The 16,473-nt window shown below is 36.1% G+C and overlaps 1 protein-coding gene across 35 annotated transcripts in view; it reads right to left on the bottom strand.

Annotated features, from left to right (window-relative positions):
• PTPRD (protein tyrosine phosphatase receptor type D) overlaps positions 1-16,473 on the bottom strand; it is a 2,222,827-nt gene that overhangs the window by 305,319 nt on the left and 1,901,035 nt on the right. For all 35 annotated transcript variants that reach the window (XM_058695363.1, XM_058695354.1, XM_058695368.1 and 32 more), the window contains 2 exons: positions 13,064-13,209; positions 9,577-9,718 (listed from right to left, as the gene is read on the bottom strand). In XM_058695363.1, the coding sequence (XP_058551346.1) occupies positions 9,577-9,718; positions 13,064-13,209 (288 nt within the window). The remainder of the gene's footprint in view (positions 1-9,576; positions 9,719-13,063; positions 13,210-16,473) is intronic.

The following is a 16,473-nucleotide window of genomic DNA, read 5'->3' as shown; positions in this document are numbered from 1 at the left end:
TTCACTCTTATGTGGATCCTGAGAAACTTAGCAGAAGATGATGGAGGAGGGGAAGGGAAAAAAAAAGGTTAGAGCGGGAGGGGGCCAAAACATAAGAGACTCTTAAAAACTGAGAACAAACTGAGGGTTGATGGGGGGTGGGAGGGAGAGGAGGATGGGCGATGGGTTTTGAGAAGGGCACCTGTTGGGATGAGCACTGGGTGTTGTATGGAAACCAATTTGACAATAAATTTCATATTAAAATAAAATAAAATAAAATAAAATAAAATAAAATAAAATAAAATAAAATATGAGGAGATTCAAGTTTAGACTTGGTAATGTATCTAAACCCTTAGAATCAGAAACAGACTCAATATAAACCCATGTCTACCTGGCTACAAAGAACATTCCCATTCCATAGCAGAGGGTTCCCTCGGTTTCAACAATCTCTTTTTGAAATTACCCTTCTGTCTGCACTGATTTTCTGGTTCTCAAATTCACCCTCTATCCTATAATGGCCATTGGAGTAATGATCACTTTCTTCCTTTATGTGTAAAGTGAGATTAATTCCTGTCCAAATGGTGCATCATATGTGTTTACCTAACCATATCTAGTCATCCTTCTTTATATGTATACATTCATGCCACAAATATTTGTTGGGGGCCCAGTAAATGCTAGGAATATTTCTAGGCCAGAGAAAAATGTAATGGAGCTTATACACAAAAGGGGGAGGTACATAAAATAAGTTTCAAGAAATTGAGTATAATTTCACATGGTAGAAAGTGCTATGAAGCAAATTAAACAGGTCATGCATACACTATATATAAACACTGACCATACAACACACACACATGTATATATGTACACAAATATACCTCCCCAACAGAATTTCTGGTTAAACTATACAATGTCTAACTACTTATAATTAATAACTAATTTTATTAAAATCCATAAATTTTTATGACACAATATTTTTCTATCATATTTGATTTTTCTGGTTGCTGATAAATGACAGATCTGTGGATACCCATGGAATTAAATGAACACACACACACAAAGTGTGCATGCCACTGAAAACTGTTCATATTGATTTTCTAGTCTCACGCATGATAGCTTCATTTTTTAAACAGTACTTTTGGTGTTATACTTTAAAAATATGTAGGATCGGGGCGCCTGGGTGGCGCAGTCGGTTAAGCGTCCGACTTCAGCCAGGTCACGATCTCACGGTCCGTGAGTTCGAGCCCCGCGTCAGGCTCTGGGCTGATGGCTCAGAGCCTGGAGCCTGTTTCCGTTCTGTGTCACCCTCTCTCTCTGTCCCTCCCCCGTTCATGCTCTGTCTCTCTCTGTCCCAAAAATAAATAAAAGTTGAAAAAAAAAATTAAAAAAAAAAATATGTAGGATCTCTTCTGAGAAAACACTCACTGATACCAAATTTTTAATCTGAACACACATATCATCAAGCATGAGAAAAAATTTAATGGGGCACATTTATGATCTATATCTGTTAGAAAAAAAAACATTTTTTTCATTGTGTGAAAATAAGTAATGCAAGGGTGAAGTTTAACAATCAAAGATAAACCTTAAAGATACAAAAAAATAAGCCATGGAAAGTTTTGATATGTAAGTTAAAACACAGTTTCATTTAGAAAGATCACAGATAAGGTAGTTTTTAAGTTGTCCTGTTATTTAGTAAAACACATTAAGGGGGCGCCTGGGTGGCTCAGTTGGTTAAGCATCCAGCTTCGGCTCAGGTCATGATCTCATGGCTGGTGAGTTTGAGCCCCACATCAGGCTCTGTGCCAACAGCTCAGAGCCTGGAGCTGGCTTCGAATTCTGTGTCTCCCTCTCTCTCTGCACCTCCCCCACTTGCGCTCTTTTTCTATCTCTCTCTCAAAGATAAATAAACATTAAAAAAATTTAAAAAATAAAATAAAACATACTAAGAATATTAGGATGTATGTCACCATACCTGTGTGGCATTAATTCACAAGTTACTGTTTTTTAATAAAAGAGGTTACATGCTTTTTTAAGGAGATATGTATTTAGGATTTTGATAATTAAACCCGAGATGGAACAGTTGGTATATGTATGACCTAAATCCCAATAAATTATGCATGTACAACTTTTAAAACTACATCTTATTTAGTAGCTTAAAATCAAACTAATTTGAAAGCCAGGAAACTGATATATTTTAATTGTTCAAATGATATCAGTGAAAGACAACCAAATATCCAGTTTTAAAGTATAAACATCAATTATGCATAAAGGACTATGAATTGTATTACTTTAAGTATTTTAGCAAACCTCTTTCCAAATTTCTACTCATAGAGACAGATTATGCTAATTTAGTCACATGATTTCTCACTTGTATAGTTTGCTCTCTTTAGCCAATGAAGTATGTCCCAAGCTCATTTTCTTCTACTATTACTCTTTTTTTACTTCTACTCTACTCTCACCTACTATTGTTTATACCCACTTGTGATGGTTGATTTCATATGTCAACTAGAATGGGCCATTAGATGCCCAGATATTTGGCCAACGCTTATTACTGTAAAGATGTTTGGATGAGATTAACATTTAAATCAATAGTCCCAGTTAAGCAGATTGCCTATCCTATTGTGAGTGGATATCCTGCAATCAGTTGAAGGTCTGAATAGAATAAAAAGGATGACCCTCCTCCCAGTAAGAGAATTCCTCCTGCTTAATTGCCTTCCAAAAGGGACATTAGCTTATTCCTGTCTTCAGACTCATCCTGAAACCTTCGCTTTTCCTGAGTCCCCAGCCTGCTGACCTTTAGACTATCATCAGCTGTCCTGGGTCTTCAGCTTATCGACTCACCCTGCAGATCTTGGGAGTCTTAAGCCTTCTTAAAAACATGAGCCAACTTCTTATAATAAATCTCTTTATATTCCATTTCTCTGGAGAACCCTAATATACCACTCCTATCCACTGTCCAAATATTTAATAATTTCTTATCTATGCAACTATGTTCATGAAGCTTTTCTGTATTCCTCATACTTTCTCACACTAGTTCTGCCTGATAAAATCCTATATTCTTTAAGCCTCAATTCAGAAGTCTCTTCCCTCCCATGATGCACCATCAATGTAGGACTTTTCCACCCTTTTGACACCATGGCACATTAGTACTGTTGTCATTTATGTCATGTTTGTCTGTGGCTGATCAGCTGAAAGAACATTGTTCTTCCAGGAAAATATCTTTTATAACTACATCAAAAGTAAATAACCCAAGGGCTACAGTACATAGTCACATCATAATAGAGCAGGGCTTAGTTTTGACTGGGTAAAACCCAAAGAAAATCTTAGCTGTATGACCAAGAAAGAAAAAAAAAAAAAATCATTCCAAACTCTCTAGACCTTGGTTTCTTACATCAAAAATAAGAGCTAAGGCTAGGTAAACACTAAATTCCCTTCCAGCTGGACATTTCCATAGTGCCATTAACAGCCAATCAATAGTAAGTACTCACATGACTTAATATTCATTTTAAAATAGTTAAAAATAATATGAAGGCAAAAGAAAAACAATTGTTCTCACTTAACACTAAAATCTCACTTGAGATTTACAAGTGCACTCATTCTCTCTGAGTCCTTTAAGACAATCCCAGGGTGGAAAAACTAGTGACAACAATCCAAAGAAAGCGGCATGCATCACCAACACAATAATCCTTAAAAGACTGACCACAAGGAAGCAGGAAAATGCCTCAGCTCACAAATGCACTTTTTCCCAAATATTGTTTTTTTTTTTAAACAAATTTTTTTTTTAACGTTTATTTTTGAGACAGAGAGGCAGAGCATGAACGGGGGAGGGGCAGAAAGAGAGGGAGACGCAGAATCGGAAGCAGGCTCCAGGCTCTGAGCCATCAACCCAGAGCCCGACGCGGGGCTCGAACTCACGGACCGCGAGATCGTGACCTGAGCTGAAGTCGGACGCCCAACCGACTGAGCCACCCAGGCGCCCCAAATATTATTTGTTTTAATGTCTCTCCTTACAACGGTCCCAAGGACCTGTGTGCATGGGCTTCTGCCTTGGTGAACACTAACACGTAAAGAACAGCTATTTATAAGTTCTTAGGACCACAAGTCCAAAAGTCAGAAGTTTCTGTGTACTTACGTGGCTTTGCCCACCACCTCCTCTTTTCCGCAAGGGAGTACACAGGAAGGCTTTATCATGTTGTTATCAATTTATTCCAACTACTCAACTATTTTATAAGCCTTTTCAAATAATCTTCACTCAGTACCATAATTGTCAGCAAGTTTGTTCTGTGTTGGCCACCCTTCCTTTTGTTTCTGTCTTTCATAAAAATCCTTTTGTGTGACAGTCAAGCAGCTGTGCTTTGTTCTTTAATGTTCCTAGCCTGGATCCCCAGCCGAGACCACTTTATAACATAAACAGCAAAGTACCATTTTCACAGCGGGGACAACTGTGTTCATCTTCAAAAAGAGGCATTAATAAAATGAGACTGTAATGAACATGCTAATTCTGATCACAGGGTACTGCACAATGGTGGAGAGAGGCGACTGCTTTCTCCCCGAAAGATTGTAAAAGTTGTTGTTGTTTTTTTAACAACTGCCATAACGGCTTACATTTTTTTGAAACCGACATATTATGCAAACATTTCTCTCCATTTCCCAATGAAATGCCTTCTCTGTCTCATGCAACTGCTCACTGTGTGTTTTACTATCTCAGTAACAGTCACCTTCAGGAAGCATATTTTTTCCATCTTGCAAGAACTGGATTATGAAACAGGCATGTCACTGAATCGAGAAAGCTAAAGAAAAGAGATCTGAGTGATCCTAGTCCAATCTCTTTGGCTTCTCTGTGCATGTGAAGATAAAAAAAAATAATAACAATAATAAAAATGAAGATGAAGGAGGAGAAGGAGGAGGAGGAGGAGGAGGAGAGGGGGTAGAAAAGGAGGAAGGAGAATAAAATGAACAGGAAAGTAGGGAAGTTAACACATTTGTTCAAGATGCCACAGCTATGTTGGGACAAAACTATAGTTGGAACTCAAATTACCTGTGATTACAAAGTGAGAACTTTGTATTTTGTCTCATGTCTTGATGGTGGCCATTCATAAAATACGATGCATTTGCGTGGAGTAAACATTAAGTATTGCTTCATAAAATATATCTGCAAAACTAGGTAATTAGATTGTGTAATATTTGCTTAACTAACTTTATAAAAATTTAATGTTTATTTTTGAGAGGGAGAGAGAGAGAGAGAGAGAGAGAGAGTGCAAGCAGGGGAGGGGCAGGGAAAGAGGGAGACACAGAATCCGAAGCAGGCTCCAGGTTCTGAGCTATCAGGACAGAGCTTGATGCGGGGCGCAAACTCAGGAACTGTGAGATCATGACCTGAGTTGAAGTCGGATACTTAACCTACTGAGCCACCCAGGTGCCCCTTAACTAAATTTTTCAGACAGCAATTTTACTTTATTTGTGTTGTATGAAAAAGTCTCCTTTAAGTAGGTAAGAGCAACAGTATTATATATTAGACACTGTTTTGTTGTGGTAGTGCTAGTGGTATTTTGGGGGGCAGTGCTATTTGGGAATGGACAAGTCTCCAAAAACAATCCACTAAACTTAAAAGAATAATGCATTACATGCTGTTTTGGATGCCAATAATATGTGTATTTTCTGATTACTGCTTAAAAAATATCTAAATTCTAGAAACATGACACAGACAGTTACATGCAAAATTGGTAATATCTCACTTTCTCTGCCCTGGTGCTGGTAACATGTATCTGAGATAACATTTTCAATTCCATTTATCATTATATGAATTTATACTACAAGACTTCCCCCTAATAATCTTTGGCCAGTAAGAAATTACGACCAGTGAACCAAAGATTCAGAAAGAACTAAATCCATCTGGATAATGATCCTCTTCTTAAAATACCCTCTCTGGTCCTACTCGTGCCCTTGAAAGCCTAATTTGTAAACTAAAGTCCTTCAAATTCTATAATTAGGTAAGTCTCAGCCCTTAATAACCCCTCAGTGGTATCTGAAGCCTTCAGTTAAAGTTCTGCTTAGGAGGGAAAACATGTGTATGACAGATATGCTCAGTGTCCTAAAGTACTACAGAAAGAGGGAATTGGTATTTGCCTGTGTCTCCACATGCAGGACAGCCAAAAAAAAAACCAAAAAACAAAAATTAAAATATGACCTAGAGGCCATAAGTACTGCATCCAACTCCATATTCTCCTACAACTTCTTCTATGAACTACAGTGCACAGTGTATAAGTGGTAATTGCCTAAATATCTCATTCCAGGGCATGTCCAGCCTGAGCTTATAGTTATCATTCCTTATGAAAACAGTTTTTCAGAGCGAGGGCAATTTGAACAGAGCTACAGAGGGAAACTTTCCCCTGAAATACTCCTCTTAATGCACATGGGTGGTCAGAGTATTGTTTCAATGTCTTCTGCATTAGCCACACAGTTCAGATGTTTAAATCTCCAATTAATTAGGTTCTCTAGTAGCCTGTGTAAAATAAATTAGTGATCTCCATCCAGTCCACTTAGACAAAACCCATCATGACAGTTGGCACATTTTTGGCATTGTCAGCAAAGTACGGAAACAGTAAATGACCCATGTGGATGAAATGGGCGTCTGATGAGAGCCACTGACTGAAAGTGTACAGCAGGCTGATCCAACTGCAGAGCAGAGAACTTGAGTATCTACCAAGGTGATTTCCAAAACCAAGTGAACTTAAAATGGGCACAAAGCTCATCAATGGTAGTAGGAAACTCTTCACATTCATTTCAACTAACTGTTCACCTTGCCCATATTCTATGAATGTGATTATGCTACTGGAATATTTTTTCAAGACTATCATTAATGGAATTATGATTAGTTATTTAGAAATTTTAAACAAAGAGGTAGCCCTCGGAGACAAAGATAATTCCCAGCTCCATTTATTTCATCCCACAGGAATATAGGAAAAGTTTTCTATTTTAAGTTATGTTTAGACTAGTTTTCCATTATCCAAAATACCTTTGAGTTTTTCTCATGAAACATTTCCAAAACTGCTAAACATAGCCTTTAAAAAAAAAAGGTTTAACTATCTTTACTAGAATCATAAATTTTCAGACAAATGCACTTACATATGACAGATATTCACACAGAAGTTAAGATCATATTAAAATGTTCAAGTGTATTTGTTTTATGTGAGAGCTAGTTGAATAAAAGTAGATGAGTAGATCAGCTGCGAGGCAGGAAAATACAAATTCATGTGAAAATCTAAGTACAGTGGTATTTTACTCGAAGTTTTGTTAATCTCTTCATCACATGCATGAAGATTAAGTCAAGCCAAATGACTGTCATTGCTTCCTTTTAAGGAGTGAATTCAAGGAAATAGGAAAGGTTTGTGATAAATTTTACTTTACCACCTTTGTAATACACTTTCTGCATAACAGCATTAGTTCTAAACTAGGTGAAGAAATGAAGATTAAAATGTAAAAAGAAAATCAACAAATTAGTCTGAGTTTGCTTCATATATGAACGCCTGAAGAACTTATTCTACGATGTTCACATCTACTATCTAAGTTTATATGAACACATATACGGATATTCACATATGTATATATATTTTGTAGTAAATGTTACAGTTTCTAAGATTCCTTCCAGTTCTAAAATCTGACTTCCAACTCCCATGCGTTCTTTTTTCCCCCCTTAGATCTTATTCTTGCCTGAGAGATTTTAGTCTTTCCATTACCTTTTCAAATATTTAAAATGCATTTCTTTCCAAACGCATTCATATGGTTCATTATCTGCACTTCATCAGATCATAATTTCTACTCTCATTGATTGCGCTTACTGTCCTTCATGAATTAGAACTGGCTTTCATGCTTTAGAACTGGTAGTTATGAGCCCATCTGAGAATGAATGGCCTTGTCTAGGGTTGTATATCCTGAGTTGTGGGAGCATCTCTGTGGGGTGAGTACCTACAGGGCTGCCTGTTTCACACTGTGTGAGTCACTGTATCTGACCAGTTTTGATGTTTGATTCTAAGTTCTGAGGATGGCACCATAGAAGTAGTGCTAGAATTCTCACCTTTATGCAGAGAGCTGATCTAGCTCTTCTTACTTTCACTTTATTTTACGTAGGCCTGTGTGCTGCAGAGCTAACACACCAGCCATAAAGCATATGGTCCTTTTGGTTATTATCTTGGCTTATGAGATTATAAATTGTCTATTCTCTGGAGATTCTCTCTTTGTCTATAGCACCTGGAAACTTCTTTCTTGTTTGCAAGCCTAATCATGCATTTATTTTATTTTCAGATATATTTTATCAACATCTAGATGTATTTATAGGAGGATGAGAATGCTGTATGTAAACGTAGTTTGTCATAATGGACAGAAATGTAGCCCAAATCTGACTTAAGTTTTTTTAAGCAGCGTTCTGTTATGCTCATTTAAAAGATCTATATCAAGTTGGTCAGTATTTCTCCTGAGACTTAGTAACATATTTACATTATTTAAACATTTTTGGGGGAGCCTGGGTGGCTCAGTCAGTTGAGCATCTGACTTTTGATCTCAGCTTAGGTCATGATCTCATGGTTCGTGAGTTCAAGACCCGCATCAGGCTCTGTGCTGACAAGGTGGAGTCTGGTTGGGATTCTGTCTCTCCTTCTCCCTGCCCCTCCAACTCCTCCTCTCAAAATAAATAAACTTCATCTTAAGAAAGTCTGTTCTCATAAGTAGTGGAATTAAGCAAAGTGAGGTTCAAAATAAACAAAGAAATAAAATTGTGCATGAGAAAAAAAGAGATAAAGGCACAGGAGTACTAGTTTGGAGAGGTCAACTACCAGTAAGCTAATTCAGATGATATTCTTATCTCTACAAAAAATTATTGACTTAGAGACATACAACAGCCTATTATTAATCACTAGCCTTTATTCTCTAGTACTGCCATTCTAAGGAAAGTCTAGAAAGTAGGTACACTTTTAGTACTGGAAATTTGGGAAGTCATTTCATACTTTGGTCAAACTGCATAAGCCACATAGCTGAAAACACACATGGGGACACACTGTTTCCACTCACTTTGCCTTAACAGATGGTAGTTCAAAAAATATAAAAGGGTAAAATAAAAACACATTTTTTGACATAAAGAAGAAAGGTGTCTTTCTTTTTCTCAATTCCTCTGTTTAAGAGGAACTACTCTTTAGGTAGAGGACGCTCCTTTAATTTTGCAAACATCAAGGTCAAACGTAGTAATCCGCAGAAAGTAGTTCCCAACCTTGGTACAAAAAAATCCATACATAAGCAATGCTAACATGCAAAAGACTAGCAGGCCCTGTTTCCTTTCGAGGCACAGTACCAAAAACACAATATCTGGCATTGGAAATCTGCACTTCTCTGTGATTTTCTTTTCTCTCCCTGGTTAGGATTATTTCAAGACTCGTGAAAAAAGGCACCCACTCTGTTTAAAGGCTTTACCCTTATAAACATTGTATTTAAATTCATTTCCCATTTAACTGTCATGACAATCCTACTCTTTTTAGTGGTCCTACAAAAGAACACCAGGGATACAGAATTTCAACAATTACACAGGCAACAGCCTTGTATTTGATTACTTACCACGCAAAACTGTGAGTCTGGTGGATACACTTATTTCTCCCACGTTATTCGAGGCCACACATTCATAAATGGCCTCATCCCGCGGAGTCCGTAAAGGTTGTATTCTGAGAACTGATCCAGATCCATCATCAAACTCTATTACCTATTAGAGGAGACAATAGCTGTCACAGGTGTTGTTACAATCGTCTACCTCTCAACTAAACCTCTTAATACAGTGGTGAGCCAGTTTTTAGGCTCAGAATCAACACAGCAGCACTTTAAGACTGAATTTTGATACACAGCAGCAAAACAGAGTAATTGGTTTAATTTAATGAATCTTCTTCTGAACAAGGGGAAAGACATGCAGCTACAAATGCAAAGTCTACTGAAAACCATTGACAATGTACTAACGGAAATAGTCTAGTATGTGTATCCAGGGGAATTTGACCCTATTAATTTTGCAAGAGACTTGCTGCTATGATGGATAACTTTCTCAAATTATTCTGTCTTTGAGAGCACATATAGATATGTGGATCCACTCAATAATTGGACTGTAAGGTGAAGACATAATGTGTGCCACCAGAGATAGGGCTGCTCGTTTAAAGTGTTTCATCCTGAACAGTATAGATGAGAAAACCATGAAGAGAAACTGCATAAATCTAATACTTAGGCAGCCAACGAGATGGCTTTCACAACCCAAGAGACTGATGGCATGCATTAATTTTGCCATAAATCATTGCAGTATTTGTTCTAGCTTAGCGTTTTCTGCATTTTTAGGGCTTTCTTGCGGTAAAATGGAGGCTTGCTTCACCGGGCAGAAAATTAATGTACTAAAGAGTAAGCCTGAATTCACTATCATTATGGACTGTACTCTGAAACAGTTTAGCAGCCCTAGATATTTGTCAGCTAATTCAAGAACTACTTAAAAATGATAATGATGATGATACTGATAAACATGAGTACAAAACTGTGTAGTCCTCTACTTATCTTTTCTATAACTGTACTGTGTTCTTTCAGCTGCTCACTTAGTTGCTGTGCTTTCTGGTTTTAGTGTTTTTGTTTTTGTTTTGTTTTGTTTTTGGCATTTCCCTGTGACTAATACTTCCATGTGCCTAAATTATGAACTGAGAATGCCTTATAAATACATTTATTGGGATGCTCAATCCCAGATTTTGTGTGTAAATGTGTTTATGTCAACATATGGAAAAAAGAGATTGGATATTTTTAAAATATATCCACTTTAAGTACTTTCTGCATTCCACTTAATGTTTTAAATTCACAAAGATAGCCAAAATGTACCACTTCTCAATGCACTATGATTTATTTTCAACTCTATTAAGCATACATTTTAGAATGAATCCACTATGCATCTTGGGAGTAAAAGGTTTCAGAGTTACTGCAATCTTAGCCAACTGTGTCATAAGTAAAAATACGTATATACTTATAAACATCTCACAGCTTACTGTAGAGAAAGGCTTAAACATCCTTAATGGCAATTTAAATTTTGATTTTTTTCATTGAGAAATAATTGGCAAATATCACTGTTTAAGGTGTAAGTCATATAACATGATGGTTTAATTTACAAATATGTGAAATGATTACTACAATAGGTTTAATTAATATCCATCATCTTACATAGATACAATAAAAAGAAAAAAAATTCTTCCTGTGATAAGTCTCAGAATCTACTCTCTTAATCACTTTTGATTAATTGTTTTACTGTGTGCTTACATTTCTGAACTATTTCCTAGAGTTAGACCAATCCTCTTTCAACAAACAACCAATATACTACACATTGGGCTAGTGCTATAATTTCCAATTTGAAAACCTTCTTTAATATCCAGTATCAATTGTATACCTACTCTAGGCCAGACATTGTATTTACAACTGGAGATAGAAGAAGAGAGTTCACTTAGAGTTCTCCCAGACTTTATAAACTAGCAAAACAAAAAAAATGCATATATACTATTCCAGGTTTTAAAGATTCTCAACCCAAGACTCAACACTATTTGATGTAGGTGCTTCATGTAAAAATAATTAATTTTCCTTGGCTGTGTTTATATGCTTCTCATTAGGAATTATATAATGAGCAGAGCTCATGCTTTGGAATGTTTACTATTAAATTTAATCTTGGTTACAATATTTTGTCAAGAAGCTATTGTCAACAGGAAGTATGATGTCAAACTCCTCTTTAACAAAAAATGAAATTTCATTTAAACTAAAAAAAGTACTAAAGATCACATACACACACACACACATCACTTTCTACATGATATAAGAACTATTTCTCAAATCTTAAGATTTTTTTATGTTTATATCACTGTAGGTATTTGATTTTCAAACAAATGTAATTTTACATTTATCATTTGTAAACTAGAGTGCACATTTCAATTTTTGGAGGTATAATTAATTATACCCTTTATGCATTTGGACCATTTACTGCTCTGTGAAAACTGGTGAAAAATGAGTAAAATGAAAATGTTCTGAATTTTGTACTTGCTATGTTTCTTTTAACTAGAAACGGCCTTTAATTTGCTAACTATTCATTAGGCTATAGAGTATGTCAGAAACTCAGGTAAGAGAAAGTGACTTTTACAATTTGGGGCAGTTTGGAGGTTTTGGTATTTTCTAAGAATCAACCACTCCTCTTTAAGTCTTAAATCTCAGGCATGGTATTGTGTGCTTCTTGCAATTTTCCTCTGCCAATTTCTGTACCATTAATCTCCTTAAAAACACCCAAAATAATATCTGAATTACGCTTCATAACCTTCAACACACTGAGCTTTCCTGAGTAATTTGTTTAATAGGTTTAACTGCAATATCAACCTGATTGGGTATGTTCTTCCAGAGTAGTGCTTAGACTAACACACTGGAGCTAATTTCTCATTTTAGCTTATGGTACTTGTAAAACACAGGTGTGAGGTGTAGTGGACAACTTCATTGGCTGCCCAGTATCCATTCCCCTTCTTCCTTGTTAAATGCATCTGATTTCCCTATAGGAAAACATTGTTCCCTCATTCCAAAGCCATAGAGTTGGATGGAATTGACCCCATTCCCAGCAACAGAGGTAGGTTCAGATGAAGTTAAATTAGTTGGCCTGTACCATCCAGTTGTCTATCTATAAGCTTGGCCAGGGACAAGTACATAATTCAATAAGAGCTGATAGCATAGGAAGTTGTCACTCATATTATAGACTTGGCTGTGAGAGGATGTGAGACTCCCATATTGCAATTTTAAGAGGGAACAGTCTGAGGATGAGGCTAACAGATGGATACCAGGAACACTTTGAGCCGGGTACAATTAAATACAAAAGTTAGTCACCTGAACCCCCAAATTCCCTTTTAGAAAGAGTCATTTAGAATTAAGTTTTCCAACACAAGCAACAAAAAGAATGCCGTATCTCAGTGATTATAGCACTTTATATCAAGTAAAACAAGCAAGTAATATACAAACCAAAGATATAGTGGATACATTTCCCTCCAGAGAAACAGAACAATGGACCTAATACCTCAAATCTCTGATTGCTGACTTTCTTTCCTTTTTTGTTCCAGACAATTTTAGGTCTTGGGTCTCCTGTAGCTTGGCAAATGAAAGAGGCAACTCCGCCAGAGACCCCTGTCTGGTCAACAGGAGTTCTTGTAAATCTTGGAGGTGCTGAAATACAAAGAAATAAACATAGCAATTAGATGGAAAATTGAAACACTAAGCATTGTCCTACTGCCATTGCTGTCCCCACAGCCCTCCACCCCAATTAGGCCAATACATATATACATACCTACATGCACACACCTGGATTACAAAATTAGAAAAGCAACTTTTACTTGTAAGGGTAGCTTAAAGGGGAGGGAGGTAACTTTCTGGTCAAGTTATCTGGTAATGCTTTTATTGCTGAAATCTGTATTAAGGCAGAGATCCAATAACATCTGAAAAGCAACATCACACATTAATTTTTATTACCAGTATAAAAAAAAATCCAATTTGTCCTCTGTAACAAAATGAGCTCATCAATCAAAGTGAGTAAAATTTTAGCTCTTTGCTTTGATGCTGCTATCAGGGCACTGCCAGAAAGCAGCATTGCCACTGGTAAGCCATTAAAATTAGTGACATTTAAGGGAAATTCTAGGAAATTATAAAGGGACAAGAAATATAGCCCTGAATTAGAAGGTTTGGCAAGAAACAGAAAGAGGGAAAAATGGTAAAGTGACTCTCTATAACCCAGATAGTGTGAGCTGCCTTACTTAAAGCTTAACTTCACAATTTATATAAAAGAGGAGCCAAGAAGCCACCAAAGTTAAAGCAAAAAGTAAACAAATAAATAAATAAAAATTAAAAAAATAAAACAATACAGTACAAAATAAAATAAACAAAATAAAATAAGGTATTTTTGTAAAAAACCCAAAAGATGTAAACTTAAAGATTCCTAAAGATAAAAGGCCAGAAGTTAGAGACTTTTTAAATGTCTTCCACTTCCTTAAGATATTCCTAACATTCACCCTCCCTCTTCAAAACCTACTTATTATCCATCTTGCATTTCCAGATCCAGAAATCTATTATATGAGAATTTAATAAAATGTAGATGGGCATTTATGCACAAAGATCTTCATTATATCATTAATTTAGCAAAGACTATATAAATACCCTCAATATCAAATAAAATTGGCATTGACAGTGAAATGAACTATAGCATGATGACAGAACATTCTAGAAATAGCCAATGTTATATTGATAAACTTTTGTAATATGACATGAGAAATACTTATGATTCAATGATAATCCACAAAAGCATCATACAAAATTATATATGAGAGGTATCAGACAATAAAGAAAAATGCACCCAAAAACACAGGACAATGTGTGCTAAAACACTAATGGTGGTTTAGGGGGGAGGTATATTCATTATTTTTCCTACTTTTTCATAGTTTTCTTGCATCCTTGAGTTTTTACAATTCTGTTGCAATTAGAAATTTTTTTAAGTTTATTTATTTATTTTGAGAGAGAGAGACAACACAAGTGGGAGAGGGGTAGGGAGAGAAGAGAGAGAGAATTCCAAGCAGGGTCTGTGCCGTCAGCAAAAAGCCCAATGCAGGGCTCAAACTCATGAACCGTGAGATCATGAAACCTAAGAGTCAGACGCTTAACTAACTGAGCCACCCAGGCACCCCACCCTCTCTCTCTCTCTCTCTCTTTTTTTTTTTTTGAAATTTTTAAAATTCAAAACCATCTTTTCCATTTCATTTTCTATTTTCTTATCCCATCTACAAATTTCCTCTCTTACTATTTTTCAGTGAAATTCTATTGAAAAGTGGTTTTAAGTAACTATAGCTAACATTTAATTTGAAAATAATCCTTAAACCTTAAGGAAGAAGAAAACAACAAAGTTCATCACTGTTTGCTCAACACCATTATTTTCTCTGCCTTGTTTTCATGTTTCCCATGTAATGCTCTTGCTGGCTTAATGGTGTGTTCTGATCTCATCTTGGTTTTCCTGAAGTCAAGGAAGCCAGACCCACATCCTAGATCTACCATAATGTAGATGTAACATCCTGGGGGCAAAATGCCTAACTTTTCTGTTTCTAAATTATAAAAATATGAAATGTAAAATAAATTATTTTCAGAGATCCCTTCCAATTCTGAGGTTTTCTAGGTTAGTGTATTATCTCCACTAGGAGAGAGAGAACAAAGAATAGGGAGAGTCATCTTTGTAATATTAGTGCTGGGAAAGGAGTCTCTACCTCATCAGCAAATTCAACTTGGTGAGAGTGGAACTGATGGGAACATGGGTCCCTGTTGTTAGAAACAGCACCTCCTGCAACATCTATGGGTAGCAGTACAAACTTGATGATTACTGGAAATGCTGGAAGTAAGGGGTGCTGGACTTCGGCTCGGGTCACATTGGGCTCTGTGCTAATAGTTTGGAGCCTAGAGCCTGCTTTGGATTCTGTCTCCCTCCCTTTCTGCCCCTCCCCTGCTCACACTCTGTCTCTTTCTTTATGAAGAATAAACATGTAAAAAAACTTTAAAAAACCTGCTAGAAATACTTAAAATGATTTGAAATGACTAACAGTAAGAAGAATTAAAAAAAAAAAAAAAAAGAAAACTCTGCACATTGATGTCACTTTTCTGGAAACAAACAAAAATGATATTAGAAGTATTTATATTTTTCATTCTGCTGCTACAAACAATGCAAATTGATAATAACCACACACTTGTCACCATCTAATATGGAAATTATAATTATGCAATTAAAATTCCTAGGGAATTTCCTGGGAAAAATAAAATGTATCTCACTGCTGTATCAAATGCTACAACACTCATTTTGGGAACCTTCCTTTTCAAAGTACATAGCTTAAAAATGTTCCACCCTTAATGAAAATGAATTTTAATAACTGTTTTCTCCTTTAAGTTGTGTTTTGAAATTCCTTGCAAGAATGTGTGAATGAGGTAAAGGGCCATGATATAAAATATCTAGGTACTAATCAGAAATTAAATATATCTAGAATACAGGATGCCATTCTTGCTGTATTGGGTTCTGTTATGTTTGTATGTTTTAAGAGATAGCTTCTTATTTCTCATCACAAAAAAAAAAAAGAGGGAAATTTGGAGTTTCTGACACCCTAGAAATAAGCAATAGCTTCTAGAACAAGGGCTTCCTAAATTCTGGAGAGTGGGGTGCTAAAGAGTCAAATTACTGTTAAACACATAAATCTGACTTCTACAAGGAAAGCACAGAAGGCAAATCCCTGTATCAGGGAAGAAATGTGACTACTATCCCAATGTTCAGGTATGTTTCTAACTCATCTTCATTTTCTGTCATATCTGGAAGTCTTCATGCTAATATTCCCAAATATTCAAATCTTCCAGTGATACAACCCCTGGATGTTACTATAAAGATTTTGTTTTAGACAAGAGGTCAGTGAA

This window comes from Neofelis nebulosa, chromosome 12 (assembly GCF_028018385.1).
Source record: "Neofelis nebulosa isolate mNeoNeb1 chromosome 12, mNeoNeb1.pri, whole genome shotgun sequence".
Lineage (NCBI taxonomy): Eukaryota > Metazoa > Chordata > Mammalia > Carnivora > Felidae > Neofelis > Neofelis nebulosa.
This window is presented reverse-complemented; position numbering and strand designations above follow the sequence as displayed.